The sequence below is a fragment of the Lucilia sericata genome, unplaced genomic scaffold, assembly GCF_015586225.1.
Source record: "Lucilia sericata isolate MDLA Ls3-8-SP2 unplaced genomic scaffold, ASM1558622v1 Contig000099F_arrow, whole genome shotgun sequence".
In the NCBI taxonomy this organism is placed as follows: domain Eukaryota; kingdom Metazoa; phylum Arthropoda; class Insecta; order Diptera; family Calliphoridae; genus Lucilia; species Lucilia sericata.
This window is the reverse complement of record NW_023994131.1, coordinates 268,916-285,000: the sequence shown is the minus strand read 5'-3', so window position 1 is coordinate 285,000 and position 16,085 is coordinate 268,916. Positions and strand designations below refer to the sequence as shown.

The 16,085-nt window shown below is 29.6% G+C and overlaps 1 protein-coding gene across 2 annotated transcripts in view; it reads left to right on the top strand.

Annotated features, from left to right (window-relative positions):
• The window catches only part of LOC119599982, a 345,586-nt gene that overhangs the window by 237,849 nt on the left and 91,652 nt on the right, over nt 1-16,085 (top strand). For both annotated transcript variants that reach the window (XM_037949966.1, XM_037949965.1), the window contains exon 5: nt 1,982-2,112. In XM_037949966.1, coding sequence (XP_037805894.1) covers nt 1,982-2,112 — 131 coding nt within the window. The remainder of the gene's footprint in view (nt 1-1,981; nt 2,113-16,085) is intronic.

Below are 16,085 nucleotides of genomic sequence, written 5' to 3'. Positions count from 1 at the left end.
TAGGGGTTATTGTTGTTTTATAGAAGAACAGGTTTTTTTTATACCCTACACCACTTTAGTGGGGAGGGTATATTGGGTTTGTGCTGATGTTTGTAACGCACAATAATATTGGTCCTATACCCACCTTAAAGTATACCAATCGGCTCAGAATCATTTTCTGAGTCGATTTAGCTCCGTCCGTCCGTCCGTGTAAACCTTGTAATCAAACTACAGGTCGCAATTTTGAAGATAATTCAATGAAATTTGGTACATGATCTTCTATTGTCGCAGAGACGAAGCCTATTGAAAATGGTTAAGATCGGTCCATTATTTCACCTAGCCTCCATACAACTGAACCCCCTAATAGTGCTTGTAATCCTTGTAATCAAACTACAGGTCGCAATTTTGGAGATAATTCAATGAAATTTGACACATGATCTTTTATGATCTGATTCCAAAACGAACTAAAATAATATTATTGTAAAACCCCATGATTTTGAACATATTATTGTATTGCCATCAGATGTACTTATGAAATTTGGCAGTCTTAAATTTTTTTCATTAGAATGCTTAATTAAAAATTCCCATGTATGTAAATAAAACAAAAAAAATAAAACAATCACCAAATGTATTGACTTCCAGTATACTGGTGGTAATTGGATTAAGGGCAATTAGCATAATAATGAATAAAAAAGTTTTAATAGAAATTAAATTAATATTATTGATCTAAACATTCCGGGCCCTTGCGGTTACGCAAAAGCCACAAAAGGGTGGAGTGTCTATTCCAATTAAGAGAATTTCATATGGCAAATTAGAATCAGAAAATATATGTTTAAAAATTCAAAAGTTTACATATAGTTTAGAGACCATACGAAATCTGAAAAATATTTGCATATAAAAACAAACTTAAAGATTCAATCATATAGTAGGAGATACAAAGTAAATACGATTTGTTTATAGAATCAGCAGTATCACTAAAGATTACAGCAACCTTATATATACCGATTTTTGTATTGTTTGGACCTTATTTGACCCCATGCAAATCCTCCTTTAGAAATCTACTTTAATTCCATAATTCTCTTAATTACATCAATATCACGATGATATATATATATATATATATATATATATATATATATATATATATTAGGCTTCAAGCAATATTTTTGAAATTGTGATATCATACCTTTTATGAAAATTTTTGGAACAGCGCTAATATTGGCGATTTTCTTATATAAACAGTCTGCAAAACAGGTTAGTTAAACATCGTATATATCATTATAAAGGCCTCAGCTTCCACTTCCCTTGAAAATAGGTTGAGATTCAACTAAGTTACTTATTTATAAGTGTAAAACCTTAGATAGTATTTATTTTACTTTATAATAAGATCAAATATTTCATAAGTAAATCAACTAATACTGTTTACTAAAAAATTTTAAACATGTATTAAATATAAAATATAAGGAGCAGCCATATTGTAAAAATTGCAATGGCAGTAGTAGTTCGACTGTTCTGTGCGTGCGCTACTAAGACACAAAAATATATTTTGATTGTTTTACAATGTTTTGTGCCTGCTAACAAAAATTGCAAACAGAACAAATATTTCTAGTAGTAAAGTGATGGAAAAATTGTGTGCTATTGTTGCATATTTATACGCTTATTTTGAATACATTATAATTAAAATGTATTCAAAATTTTTAGAAATTCAGGATTTTGGTTAATTACCAGACACACACTCTAATTTTGATTGCAGTCGGATGTAGACGTTTTTACGTTTTAGTTTTTAGTTTTTAAATTTAAAAATTTTCATAGACTATTCATAGTCCCATAGACTATTCATAGTCCCATAGTTCCGATACGCTGTATAAAACAAAGCACTATGAGGCAAAGACGACCCTGACTATTTTGCAAAAGTTACAAAACATTTTAAAATTATCCAGCAATTCACAAACCCTGATTGTAATCATGTAATAATATTTTGTTTTTATTTTTTATATTTCAGCGAATAATACTGAATCCAATCAAACAACTCAGCTTTTACATATACTAAATAGCTCATTTGCTTATCCAACTGCGTCTCCAACGCCTTCCGTGGACGAAAAAGTACCTGAAGAACCCATAGCCCTATTAAAGGTATGTACTATGAAGTATAATTTTTGGCAAAATATTTATGAACTGTCAATACCCAATGCAAAGTAGTTTATAACCTTTTTTTAATAAATCAGTGTCTAAGAAACTGTTGTAAATATCGTAACGACGCACAAAGGGTTGAATTTGGGAAAAATGGAGATTAATTGAAAAAGTAAAATTAGTTTCTTTGAAAATTTCTTTTTACTAGATTAAAGAGTACAAAATTCTACATCACTAGTAAAAATGTCAATGTCATATGTTGTTGAATTTTTCTGCTACATAGTTTTAAAGTTGCGAAAGATTTCTTGTTTTTGTAAAAAGAAATAATTTAAATTCGGACTATTTTGAAACTTTATAACCTTTTTGAATACTTTAAAAGTGATATTTTTGTTATGGAATCATGAACTTCAGTCAATTGGGTGTGATCGAAAAAAAGAATGGATTAAAAACAAGTAAGAGTGCTATATTCGGCTGTGCCGAATCTTATATACCCTTCACCATAGTGTATTTAAAAAATATCAATTTTATAAAATTTAAATTTATTTCATTTTCCCGACAATATCATTATTATAGTAATAGCTACACAAAATAAACAACAACAACGCTAAACGAAATAAACACACAAAACACACACAAGGAAGTAAAACCAACAGACATCCAAAGTTTGGATTCCAAACATACGAAACGAAGTACACAAAAAACAAAATACACAACGCAATGAAACCAACAGACATCCAAACATACGAATACACCAAGAAACAAAAACAATATACACATGGCAATGAAACACACCATTCAAATATACGAAACGAAATAATCAAAAAAACAAAATACACAACGCAATGAATATGCTGTGTTGTTGTTGCTATATATTTCCGTTGTTTATGAACGGATTTTGCTGATTTTAAATAGAAAACTTCTCCAAAGCATGCCTGATAGAATTATTGAAGATTTGGATCCCGAAGATATCTGGGGTCTTCAGAAAACTGATTTCAACAGACAGACGGACATGGCATAATCGACTCCGCTATCTATAAGGATTCAGAATATATATACTTTATAGGGTCGAAAATTATATTTTGGAAATTACAAACGGATTGACAAACTTATATATGAAGGGTATAAAAATATTGAAAATATTTTCATTATTTTTTCTTAAATATGTCAATTTTTGCGCTATTTTTGAAATATAACATTGGGTAAAAATTTAAATTTTGTATTAAACTACAATATCTTGGCTTTAATAAGCAGAAAAAAAGTTTCGCGCGTTTTTGCGCGAATCACTTTTATTAAATAAATTGTAAAAATAGTCACTCATTAAAAACCAAATTTTATTCTCTTAATTTGATTATCATCGTTTTCATTGTTATGATTGTTATTGTTGTACGGAATTTTAATTCAGTTTTGATTTATGTTTACAACAGAGACGAGCAAAACCACTCACGTGATTATGGTGAATTACGCATGATCTCAAATTATCGTGATTTTTTACTTTTTTTTGTATTCATTCCCGTGGTCGTAATCAAGGTGAGTCATAAATATATTGACGTGGGAATTTCGCAGACCGATTAATGACCATGTTTAATTTTTTTTATATTCTACTATCCTTACATGGTCGTGGGTAAAAGGTTCTTACGATCCCAACTCTAGTTTAGACCAGCCAAGCGCAGAAAGAGAGACGCGAAGAAACTGTTATTGTAGTGGCGAGAAAATACTAAAAAAACACTTAGAAAAAATATTGCCTAATTACGCTTGTTGTGATCAAATTTCATAACAAGGAAAATAGTAAATTTTACAGATAAAACATATTCAAAGAAAAGAAAAATATATATTTCTTCACAAAGATAAAGTTTTTTATTTAAAATGTGTAAAAAAAGTATTAAAAATACTGTTTTTATGTGTTTTCATTCTTATGCATTAGTAAAATTGTTTTGGAGTGTACGAGTTTTTTGCAAGTAATTCTCTTGTTTACAAATTGTGTTGTTGTTTTTACAAATTGTTTTTGCAATTTTTGAAACAAAGCGACATCTACCTACATTGTTGAATGCTGTTAAGCAACTGAAGATCATTTTTTGTATTTTTACGCTCTTGCTATGAGTTTTGTTTACGATCGGGTAGTGTACGTGTGAATTGCCGAAAATCTTCGTAATTTGAACAATATGAACGCGCAACGCTGGTTTAGACAAAGCATTAGAAGCTGGTTTTTATTACTTAGTTTATCCTAATCAGCACTATTTGTACATTAGTGTTCATGTTCCTAAATAATAGGGAACTTAGAGATTAGGAACTTTATAGCCTCGGATCCAGTTATGTCTGGTAAAAGCAATTTATATGAAAGGAAAAACTCATCCTTCTTCCAATAGACAATGACACATCAGAAGGCGAAAATATTTCAGATGAAGAATAGTTATGAGGTGGCTTATGAAGAGGAGTATAATAATTTTTGGCACCATGGGGAATATTATAATAAATAATTTTAATAACACATTTTTAATAACATATTTAAAAAATTTGTTAGTTATAGCTACTTATTTCCAAATTAAAGCAAATTGATAAGTCGTGCTCATATTCAATAAAAGTGTCAAATAAGCCAGAAACAAATATTTATTATTTTTTTTTATAAAATGGTTTTGTTTTGAATGTAGTATGATCTATTTATCAAAAAAAATATAAAAATTTATTTCGTTAAGTTTTTCAAAAATGTTGTAAAATTATTGAAATCGATCTTAACCCAAATTTTGAACTTTAAGTAATTTTTTTCTATATATATATACAATACTGGGTTTATTTTTTATTTTTCAAATAGTACAAAGTATATACCTTCATTTCCAAAAAGCTACAGCGAAAATTCTACATCAAGTAATTATTTTCCGAAAAACAAAAAAGCCAGTAAAAGCTTACAAAATTTTTTTTGTTTTTTTTTTTTTTATTATAAAAATGTGTATTTTTATGTGTTTTAACATATCGATGAACAATAAGTTAAAATTAAAGCTCCCCTGAATTAATCTCCATTTTCCACATTTTCAACCCTCTGTGCGACGAAGTGTTTTCGAATAGATTTACCATAATGAAAAAATTAAATAACTGACGTCATGAAATAACTCCCCAAAAAAAGATGAAATCTCCCCAAATTTTGGTATTAGTATAGATTTCCTAAATATACGGCCTATGGCCGGGCGCAAGAATTTTCTAGTTTATGGTAGTCCAACAACGGTTTCGCTTAGTAAATATTTCCTAAACATATCAAGAGCGCCCGACCTAGCTCTTGATATGTGGATAGTGAATTCATACAAAAGCCGGTATTCGATATACCCCAAAAATATGTTTTAAGGATTTATTTATTTTTTTGAATTTGAGGAACTACTTCATAATTAAATAATTCACCATGAAAAATAGTACCCCAAATTTCGTTGTTGTTGCTTTCTGAACAATTTTTTGGGGTAGTATTTTATTTTTGTTTTGGGGAGTTATTTTGTGTGAAATTATTTTATGATGCCTAAATAACTTTCAGAATTTGGTGACTTATTTAATTTCCCAAATTTAAAATGAACAAAATACTGCATTTGGGTGAAGTAGCTCCTTAAAAAAGAAATTAAAATAAATTCTTTCGTAATATATATGAAACTAAATAAAATATTTTAGTATAATGCAAAATAATTTATATAATTTTCGAAAAAAAATTGTTTATTTTACCTTTTTTTTTAATTACGTAAATATGTTAGATCATTTAAAAAATAATATTGTAAATTAAAAAAAAAATGTGAATATAAAAAAACCAATTGTCTTATGTTTAACAGATATTTCAAAAATTAAATTACTTACTGCTATGATTTAAACCTCTTATATTTCAAAATATTATTTCCATCAAGATTAGGTCGATTTTATATATACACATATTTTTAGTTTAAAATAAATCAAAATTTAAATCATCAAATGTTCGCCTTCTAAAACTTAAGAAATAAGGCAGTTAATTTCCTGTCAGTTTAAAATTATGTTTAATTTAACTCGAAAATAACAAAAAAGTCGCAACAAAATAATTTTATTTTGTAAAATCAAAAATAATTCTTGTATATTACTAAATAATTTTGTAATGAAAAGAATTCGTTACTTTTGTTAAATATAGCAAAGTTTCTTAACACATACGAAAAAAGGTATTACGACAAGTAGGGTAGAAGGGGGATCAATCGCCATAGGGGCACATCTGCCAAAGCGAATAACTTGAAAACCGAGTAATCGATTTTATCGCATTATCAAATTTTGTTTTCGTCTATCATCCCTGAAAGTTTGAAAGATTAACTTTACATATGATGGGAGGCAGATGTGATTAATTGTTTTTCAAAGGGCTGTGAAAATATTTCATTGTGTGAATTTTTTGTGCTTTTTTAGTTTTTGTGATAGAAAAAATATATTGGTCAGTGATAGAACGTCAATAATAGTGAATAATAAGACATAATAATATTTTCGATAATATAATTTGAAGCCCGAAAAAAATTTAAACTAAACCCCAGAACTGCACGTGGGGCACATTCGCCAAATATATGTAATGCTTATGATGTAGAACAAAATTTGGTTAAGATATAGAAAAAAAATCAGTAATAATTTGTTTAATTTTTTTGTTAAGTTATGTGAAATAAACAATAAATATCTAGTTTATTATACTTTGTTTAGTGAATTAAAATATAAAACAGCAAAATAAGTTTTTATTTTTTAATTTTTTTGGCTTATTTTACTAATGACAAATCTGCCCATCCCCTTGGCATATTTACCCCATGGATGGGGCGGTATCGCCGTTTTTGGTCAGTGCGGAAAAGTTAAAAAAATATGTGCATGAGAATGACGTAGGAAAGATTGAAAGGGATAAGACTAAAGCCAACATATCTAAGTATCTGAACCAAGACAAAAATTAAGAATATGTATTGTGGTTTTAATTTGAGGCCGCCTCAAAAAAAAAGTGGCGTATGGTCCCCCTTCTACCCTACTTTCGTAAAATTAGAAAAGGGGTTAATTGAATAATATTTCGTATTATGCACGAAATTTTCGTATATATTACGAAAAAAGTAGTTAAGATTATTTTCAGTGTATACAAAACACCGTTCCTTATGATTGTGAGCATTGAATGTGCGTTATGTTTAAGGTATACATACGGAACTTTTAGCGAATGTTTTAGTGCTCTTTTGAAGAAAGTGCGAATAACAGAATAAAACAACTTCAGTTGTTTCTGGTTGTTTAAAAACTAACTTTATTTTTAAATCTTAAAAATAACTTAAAGCTAAGATTTGCAGCTAATCTGCAATTCAGCATAAACTTATGTCTACATTATTATATGTATATGAATGTTTATGTAGAGCATTCCCACAGCACTGATATTGCTACTATCTACAACAGTCATGGGCAAACACATACCACCATGTGTATATTTGTGTGCGTTAAGCAGCAGAGAGATGACTGCACGTTATAACAAAATGGTGGTACACTGAGAAAAGTTTTGAAATTTGTTTTCTATTGAACTTTTGGGCATTTTAAACAAAAATGGAATAAAGGGAAAGAGTTTTTCATTTAAGAAAAGTAGTAGTATTTTTAAAAAGTAGTATTAAATAAAACTACTGAAATATCATTAAGAAAATCACGACTTTCTATTCGATTTCGAACTTTTAAGGGATATTACCGAGATATTAACTAAACTTAATTTAAAGTTCAACTAATCTATCCAAATCAATGTTTCCTTTATATTCCTTAATACGCAATAAGTCACCAATGTGTTGATCGGTTAACCTATTCCGCAATTTACTTAAAATCAGTTTCATACTTGAGAATGCCACCTCACAGTTATATGTGGTGCCAAACATGGAATATAGCTTATATATTTCGTTTTTTAAATTGAAATATTTTGTATCATCTATCTTTTGCCAAAATTTTTCCCCAGATTCCATAGGAACTTCAAAATCATTACGCATTTTATGCAATTCTTCGTGAAGAAAAGCATCTTGCTCTTCTATTTCACATCTAAGGGGATTATCATGTATTTCTATTGTTTTTTTTATAAATTTTAAGTCTTGAAATCTGTCATTGTAATTCTTTTTTATGGACTCAACTATTTTGGCGTATTTCTGAATACAATCAAACGTATTAAAATTAAATTCTATGAATATTGATGAAGTTTTCTTAAGATTTGATATACTATTACTTTTTAATTGATTTATTAAGAGATCTAATTTTGTACTAAATTGGTGAATAATTCTATTCAAATGAAATATTTTTATATTTTTACCTTGCAGGCATAAATTAAGGTCATTTAATATCTCGGTAATATCACATAAAAATGCGAAATCTAATAGAAAGTCGGGATTTTCAAGACAATTAGTAAGGTTTTTTTATCTTTATTGGATAAAGTTTTTAAAAATTCGAGTACTTCTTTTCTTAAATGGAAAAGTCTTTCCAAACTTTTGCCTCGACTTAGCCAACGGACTTCGGTATATAAAAGTAAATCTCCATAATCCGAATTAAGGTTTTCTAGAAAATCTTTAAATTTTCTGTGTGTCAGAGAATTGTGCCCCCCTCTTATTATATTTATTATTTTTACAACAACATCCATTGTATTTTTCATACCCAACTCTTTGGAGAAAAGAGCTTGTTGGTGTATGACACAATGGAATGCTGGGCAATTTATTCCATTTTTGTTTAAAATGCCCAAAAGTCCTTTATTTTTGCCTCTCATTACCTTTGCTCCATCCGAACATATTGAGGCTAATTTATTTTTGTCAGCAAATGCAAAAACATTAACATCTAATGCATCATACAGAACTTGTCCTGTTACATGACCATGAAGTGAAACCACTTCAAACATTTCTTCGAAGCACTCTAAATTTGCATTAACTGTTTTAATACAAATAATTAACTGGCAAATATTATTGATATCCGTACTCTCATCTAGAGAAATCGAAAAATATTTGCAATTAATTAATCTTTCTTTTGCTGACATTTTAATAAATTTGCTTATATCTTCCGTTCTTCTTGTTATAGTACGACGAGATAATGGTATATCCTGGCAGAGTTTCATAGTTTCATGGCATTTTTCTCCAAAACAACTCAAAATATCTGTAGTTAAATTTAAGAAAAAAATGCCATCCTCAAATGGGCGACATTGTTTTGCTAACGATAAAGCAACTACATAAGATGCCTTTTTATGAGGCAATGATTTTTTTTGGCTATTTAAAGGAAGATTGTTGCAATTATTTGCTGTTGTTTCATTAATTATAAATTTTAAGAAAAACTCTGCTTTTAATTGCAACAACTTTACTTTTCTGTCATGTCCCCTAAGGTCATTTAAGGGTCCATGGCAAGTTTCATAATGCCTTTTCAAAAAAAATAAAGCTTTTCTACATATAATTTTATAACATACGACGCATTGTGCCTCACCGTCCATGTTTTCTATAAAAAAGAAATCATTTTCCCAATTTATATCAAACATTTTGCTAGGTGTAATAAAAGAGAAAAAATCATAAGCATAAAAAAATCCGCAACGTGATCTTGCTTCTACAAAAGCTGAACAGCAACTGATTTGATTTTGATCTCTGAGATCGTAACAAAGCAACAAACAAGTGGTCATTTTAGTAAAACACAGACACACTAATACACACAAGCTTATAGTATAGGTGTGTCAACAAAGCGTCAGCAGAATTTCTTGGCCTATGCACGCGTGCATTAGAATTTCAGTTTTGCTCGTGACTGATCTACAATAACAAAACTATCAGGTTGCTCTGACAAACAAATAACAATGTGTATGGTTGTATGTATACAACCAGACAATCTATATATTTGGTTATATGTAACTCCTCTACCCTCTATTAACAAATTCTCCTGAATTTAATTGTTTATTCTTCTATTTCATATTTCTTTTTCAATTTCTTTTATATTAGGAGAGAGTTCATTTATATTAATTTTTACTTGATTTTTCTTTCGAAAATAAATTAGTACAATAATTATAATAATAATTATGATTATCAATAAAACTTATTTCATAGCTTATATTTTTGTGTAACATCAATTCTTTTATTTCTTTTATATTTCGATAATTGTTTTCATATGTTATATTCTGAAACGATATATTAGCGGAGTTCAGTGTTTAGTGCAAATAGTCTTGTAAGAGCAAATGCAAAATTTCATAGCATTTTATTGCAATCCAACAACAAAACACACACTGTTGCAATTGTCACACCATTGTATTCATGCAATACTTAAATGGTATAGTTTTTTTGGTGCGTTATTGCGTATGCAATTCTCTCCTTAAAACAGCTGTCAATTGTAAACAACAAAATAAATGAAACTAAAACAATAGAGGCAAACATTATTTCAAATAAATTAAAAAGTGAAAAACCAAACAAAAAGTGGTCAACAGAAGGAATATAAATGTTCTTTGATTATTTGGAGGAGGCACCAAGTATAGAAGTATGTTTTTTAAACAAATAAGTGTTTTTTTAACTGCGGAACTGTTACAAAAAAATTAATGTTAGTTGAGGCCGTATACATAAATGGAAAGTTAGGTATCTACAGACCACTTATAAATAGGCGAAAGTCTTACATTCAGTCCAAGTTATTTCCTGGGCAACTTCTTCCAAAGATTATTGAAAAAATCAAACAAAAGCTTTCATTAATTGTTGACTTCTATCAGCTGTTTAAAAGCTTAAATTGCATTGCATTGCAAATATCAAAGAAAGAAACCGCTCATAATCGTTAGCAAAATATTAAGGTAGGGTCAATAATGGACCGATCTTCATAAAATTTGGCAGAGAGATTTTGTCTCGTAAGAAACTTATTTATATCGAATTTCATCGCTATACTCTTATTTTTAAGCCAGTAATGAGCGTTAAAGTCATTTTCTGAAGGGGACCTTATATGGGGGTTAGGGTCAATTATTAACCGATCATCATAAAATTTGGTAGAGAGATTTTGGCTTGTACGAAACATATTTGCGTCATGTGCCATCGCTGTACTCATACTTTTAAGGCAGTACTGAGAGTTAAAGTCATTTTCTAAAGGGAACATTATATGGGGGTGAGGTCAATTATGTACCAATCCATATGAAATTTGACAAAGAGATTTAGGTTCCTATAAAATATGTTCATTTCGAATCTTACCGTTGTATGTGCTTTGTTAGGCAGTTATGAGCTTTAAAGTCATTTTCTGCGGGGGAACTTATATGGTGGGTAGTTTCAATTATGGGTCGATCCTTAAAAATTTTTACAAAGAGATTTAGGTTTCTATAGAACATGTTTATTTCGAATTTCACAGGTATAGATGCTTCCTTTAGACCAGCGGTTCCCACAGATTTTTACTTCGCGGACCCCTTGAAGAACTTATTTAATTTCGAGGACCCCCATACATATTTTTTTCCCGTACATTGAGAATATATAATATTTCAGATAGGTTTTCAATTGCATGTTTTGAAGATAGAATGACTTCTTTGTTGATATGTTAACATGATGTTTAATTTTATGATCGTGAGATCTTTCATGTTCATTTTTCTTCAAGGTAGCAAAAAGGTTTCTTTATCAAATATTGTCACATGTGCTTAAGGAGTCACGTTTCAAAAATTTGTTGCGATTGCAAAGGGTGAACTGAGTAAGTGAGTAAGTTTTCGGGAAAATAATATAAGAAAGTTGGACTTCTTCTATGTTGTTGCGGAATGCGTTATCCGCATAATATATGATTTGAACTCTTTGTTAAAGTACTGTGAATTTGGAACTTAAATTTGAATTTTAAAATACCAACGAATGATTTTACTTCATGGTTTTTGGCTACATATTTACGCGAAACGCTATGGATTTTCTGATGTTAATTTAATAATATGTATTGGTCGACAAAATCAAGTTAAAATCTGTGTATCACGTCGGATTGGAATATTTATAAAGAGATGGATAAAGAGTCACCTCTATTTTGGAAATATATAATTTTAGTCCTTTCAAACGAGAACACTTTTGCTTACAATTTGATAAACTTAAATCTGTAATAAGCTTGTCTTTGAATTGAACTTCATACTCCGGAATACCAGTTTTTTATTCATGTTTATTCATGGTTTTTTTTCGTTCGTCTTCGCGGACCCCCTAGGATTTTACTACGGACCACTAGGGGTCCGCGGACCCCCATTTGGGAACCGTTGCTTTAGACAGTTAAGAGCGTTAAAGTCATTTTCTGATGGGACCTTATATGGCGGGTAGGGTCAATTATGAGCCGATCCTTACAAAATTTGACAATGTGATTAAGGTTCTTATAAAACATGTTTATGCCTGTTTTCACCGCCATATATGCCCAGTTATGAGCGTTAAAGTAATTTTCGGAAGGGGACCTCATATGGGGACTAGGCGAAATCGTGGACCAATATTTCCCATTTTCAATACCAAACATCCTGTATTAACTAAAAATTCATGTGCAAAATTTCAGCTCTCTAACTATTCCCGTTTCTATCGTGTTTTCAACCGACAGACAGAATCTTAGAATCTAATAAGGACCCAGAATATACATATATACTTTTATGGGTCTTAGACGAATATTTCGATGTGTGAGAAACGGAATGACAAAAACAATATACCCCCATCTTTTTTGATGGTGGGTATAATAATAAAATGTCATTAAACATTCCCGATTTTTTCCATAATCTATATTTCTTTAAACAAAATCACTTTAAAACGGTAAAAAAAAATTACTATAGCTTCTTTTGATGTATTTTGAATATTTTTCACTATTTGTTTTAAGTTTTATTTTTATATTTATCCTATGAAAGTCAAATTCCTAGTTTGTTCAAAAATAGCTAGGTTATGTTGCCGTTAAATTAAATAAATACAAAAAAACTTTGGAACACAAGTGTCCAATATATTTACGTCAAAGAGTTATCTTAAGTTTCTAAAATTTAAAACAGTTTTTAAGTAAAATTTAGTCTCTTAAAGCTGGTACTCTGTTTGAAGTTGTGATAAACGTTTATCAACTTTTACAATTTCATATGAAAAAATAAAAATGTATCAGCGATATCTACCTAGGGATTAAATAGAATTTGTCGTTTTTAATTGCTTATATATGTAAAATTTCACGTGAACTAACAAGAATCTACGTTATTTCATACAATTATAAAATATGTTGCTGAAATGTTGTTAGAAATATTTCACATGTTTTTCAACAATAAAAGAATAAACAGTACTAATTCAGCAACATTATTCCATACAATTTTCGTAAAATTTTTTTGTATGAAGTTTTTTAAAATTTCACATGCAATTTTCTAATAAACAACAAAAATCCCTCAGTTTTCTTAACATTATAGAGAAAATGTTTAAAATTAATTAACTCCTGATAATCATAAATACGATTTAAAATATTATAAAAAGCTCAAAAGTACAACAAAATGTTGAGAAAGCCGAATTAATGTAAGAGAAAAAGACAAAATCCATAATAAATATTTGCAGGCCTTTATGTATGTATGTATGTATGTATGTATGTATGTATGTATGTATGTATGTATGTATGTATGTATGTATGTATGTATGTATGTATGTATGTATGTATGTATGTATGTATGTATGTATGTATGTATGTATGTATGTATGTATGTATGTATGTATGTATGTATGTATGTATGTATGTATGTATGTATGTATGTATGTATGTATGTATGTATGTATGTATGTAAGTATGTATGTATGTATGTATGTATGTATGTATGTATGTATGTATGTATGTATGTATGTATGTATGTATGTATGTATGTATGTATGTATGTATGTATGTATGTATGTATGTATGTACGTGTGTATGTACGTGTGCATGTATGTATGTATGTATGTATGTATGTATGTATGTATGTATGTATGTATGTATGTATGTATGTATGTATGTATGTATGTATGTATTTAAAATTTTCATTGTGTTCCTGTATGCCTGGAAGAAAAAATAGTGCACTTTTTATTTTGGGCGAGGTGCCCACCACCTCTAACTATTAAAAGTAGTACATCTCGGAATCTGGTACGACTCTAGTCCACAAATTTTGAACTTTGACACATATGAATACTATGAGAAAAAATGTGCGAACTAGCAACAGTGGGTGTAACTAATCCCACCCCTATAAGTATTACAAGCCAACACAACTATAACAGCTACAGTTCCCAAATTTTGAACGATAAACTTTAGTATCAATATAAAAATTTTGTGCAACAATGGGCGGATAAGAAATAGAGGACTTGTCATCCCCCATATAAAGTTAGATCCAAAATTCGTTTCTCTGGGAAACTTAAAGTTTTAATTGCTCAAATTTCGTATCAATAAAAAATTAAATACACAAATTCGTATATCGGGGAAACTATTGGAGCTAAAATGCTCAAATTTTGTACAAACAATTTTGATATTCATGTAAGTATTTGTCTAATAAAATGGTGGATTACGGGGTCTTGGATTAAATAAAAAATCATATATCTGGGAAACTATTGGAGCTAGAGTGCTCAAAATTTTCACGCACAGTTTTGATAATCATGTAAACATTTGTCTAATAAATTGGCGTATTAGGGAGAATTTCCGCACAATTTGCGGAAAAATAACCGGACTAGCAATAAGGGCATGGTACCACCAATATGAATTAAATGTTTACATCTAGTAAATTATAGGAATTTCTTCTTCTTTCTTCAAATGTTGTACGAAAAGCTTTGACATAAATGTAAACATTTGGTTAATTAATTGAATTAACAATAGGGGCATGGCACCTCCCACATAAATTAAATACAAAAATTCGTAAAGAAGTCTCACAGTTAGTACAGGCAATATTGAAATCTATATGAACATTTGGAAATAATGGGTAAACTATCAATAGCGGGCGTTCTCCCATATGAATTAAACACAAGCTCACACTTTATCAATTCTGCAACAGGTTTCACTAGAAACTGTTCCTTTATAAGCGGTTTTACTAGAATCGTTTTTTTTTAGCAAAAAGACTAATGCTCACGATAATTTCATAAACCGGTCTCACTAGAATCTGTTGTTTTTTGTACATAAATGTAATTTTTTGGTTTCCGCTTTATAAATTCTATAACAGGTCCTTTTAGAATTGTTTTCAATATAATCGATTATTTTATTGACAAAACAATAAAATGTCGATAATAAAAAACTGGTCCACTTTATCAATCCTGTAACAGGTTCCATCAGAACCGTTTCCTCTAGAAGCAGTTCTGCTAGAATCGATTATTTTTTTTAGAAAAAAGTAATGCCCACGATAATTTTGTAAACAGGTTTCTACTTTATTGATTCTATAACAGGTTCCACTAGAACCTTAGCTGCCTTATTTTAAAGTGTTTACTATGGCATTAAAACTATAGAAATCAATGTTAACAAAACATTTGACTTTTGGTCGACGAAATTAATTTCTAAGTCACCGTTTGCAGACTAGAGAAATGGGGGAGTGGGTTTTCCCGTAAAATATAAATATGAAAAATCGTATACGGTTTTTCATTTATATTGTTTATAGGGTAGCGAGTGTATATATGGGAAGTAGGGTACAAATAAATTATTTTTAAATATCGCATGTTTTCTATGTTTTTTAGCTTTTGATATTTCTTACACTGTTGAATCACACAAACAACTGTAGCAAAAGAAATATACAATTAGGGGTTATTGTTGTTTTATAGAAGAACAGGTTCTTTTTATACCCTACACCACTTTAGTGGGGAGGGTATATTGGGTTTGTGCTGATGTTTGTAACGCACAATAATATTGGTCCTATACCCACCTTAAAGTATACCAATCGGCTCAGAATCATTTCATTGATCTTCTATTGTCGCAGGAGGAAGCCTATTGAAAATGGTTAAGATCGGTCCATTATTTCACCTAGCCTCCATACAAATGAACCCCCTAATAGGGCTTGTAATCCTTGTAATCAAACTACAGGTCGCAATTTTGGAGATAATTCAATGAAATTTGGCACACGATCTTTTATGATCTGATTCCAA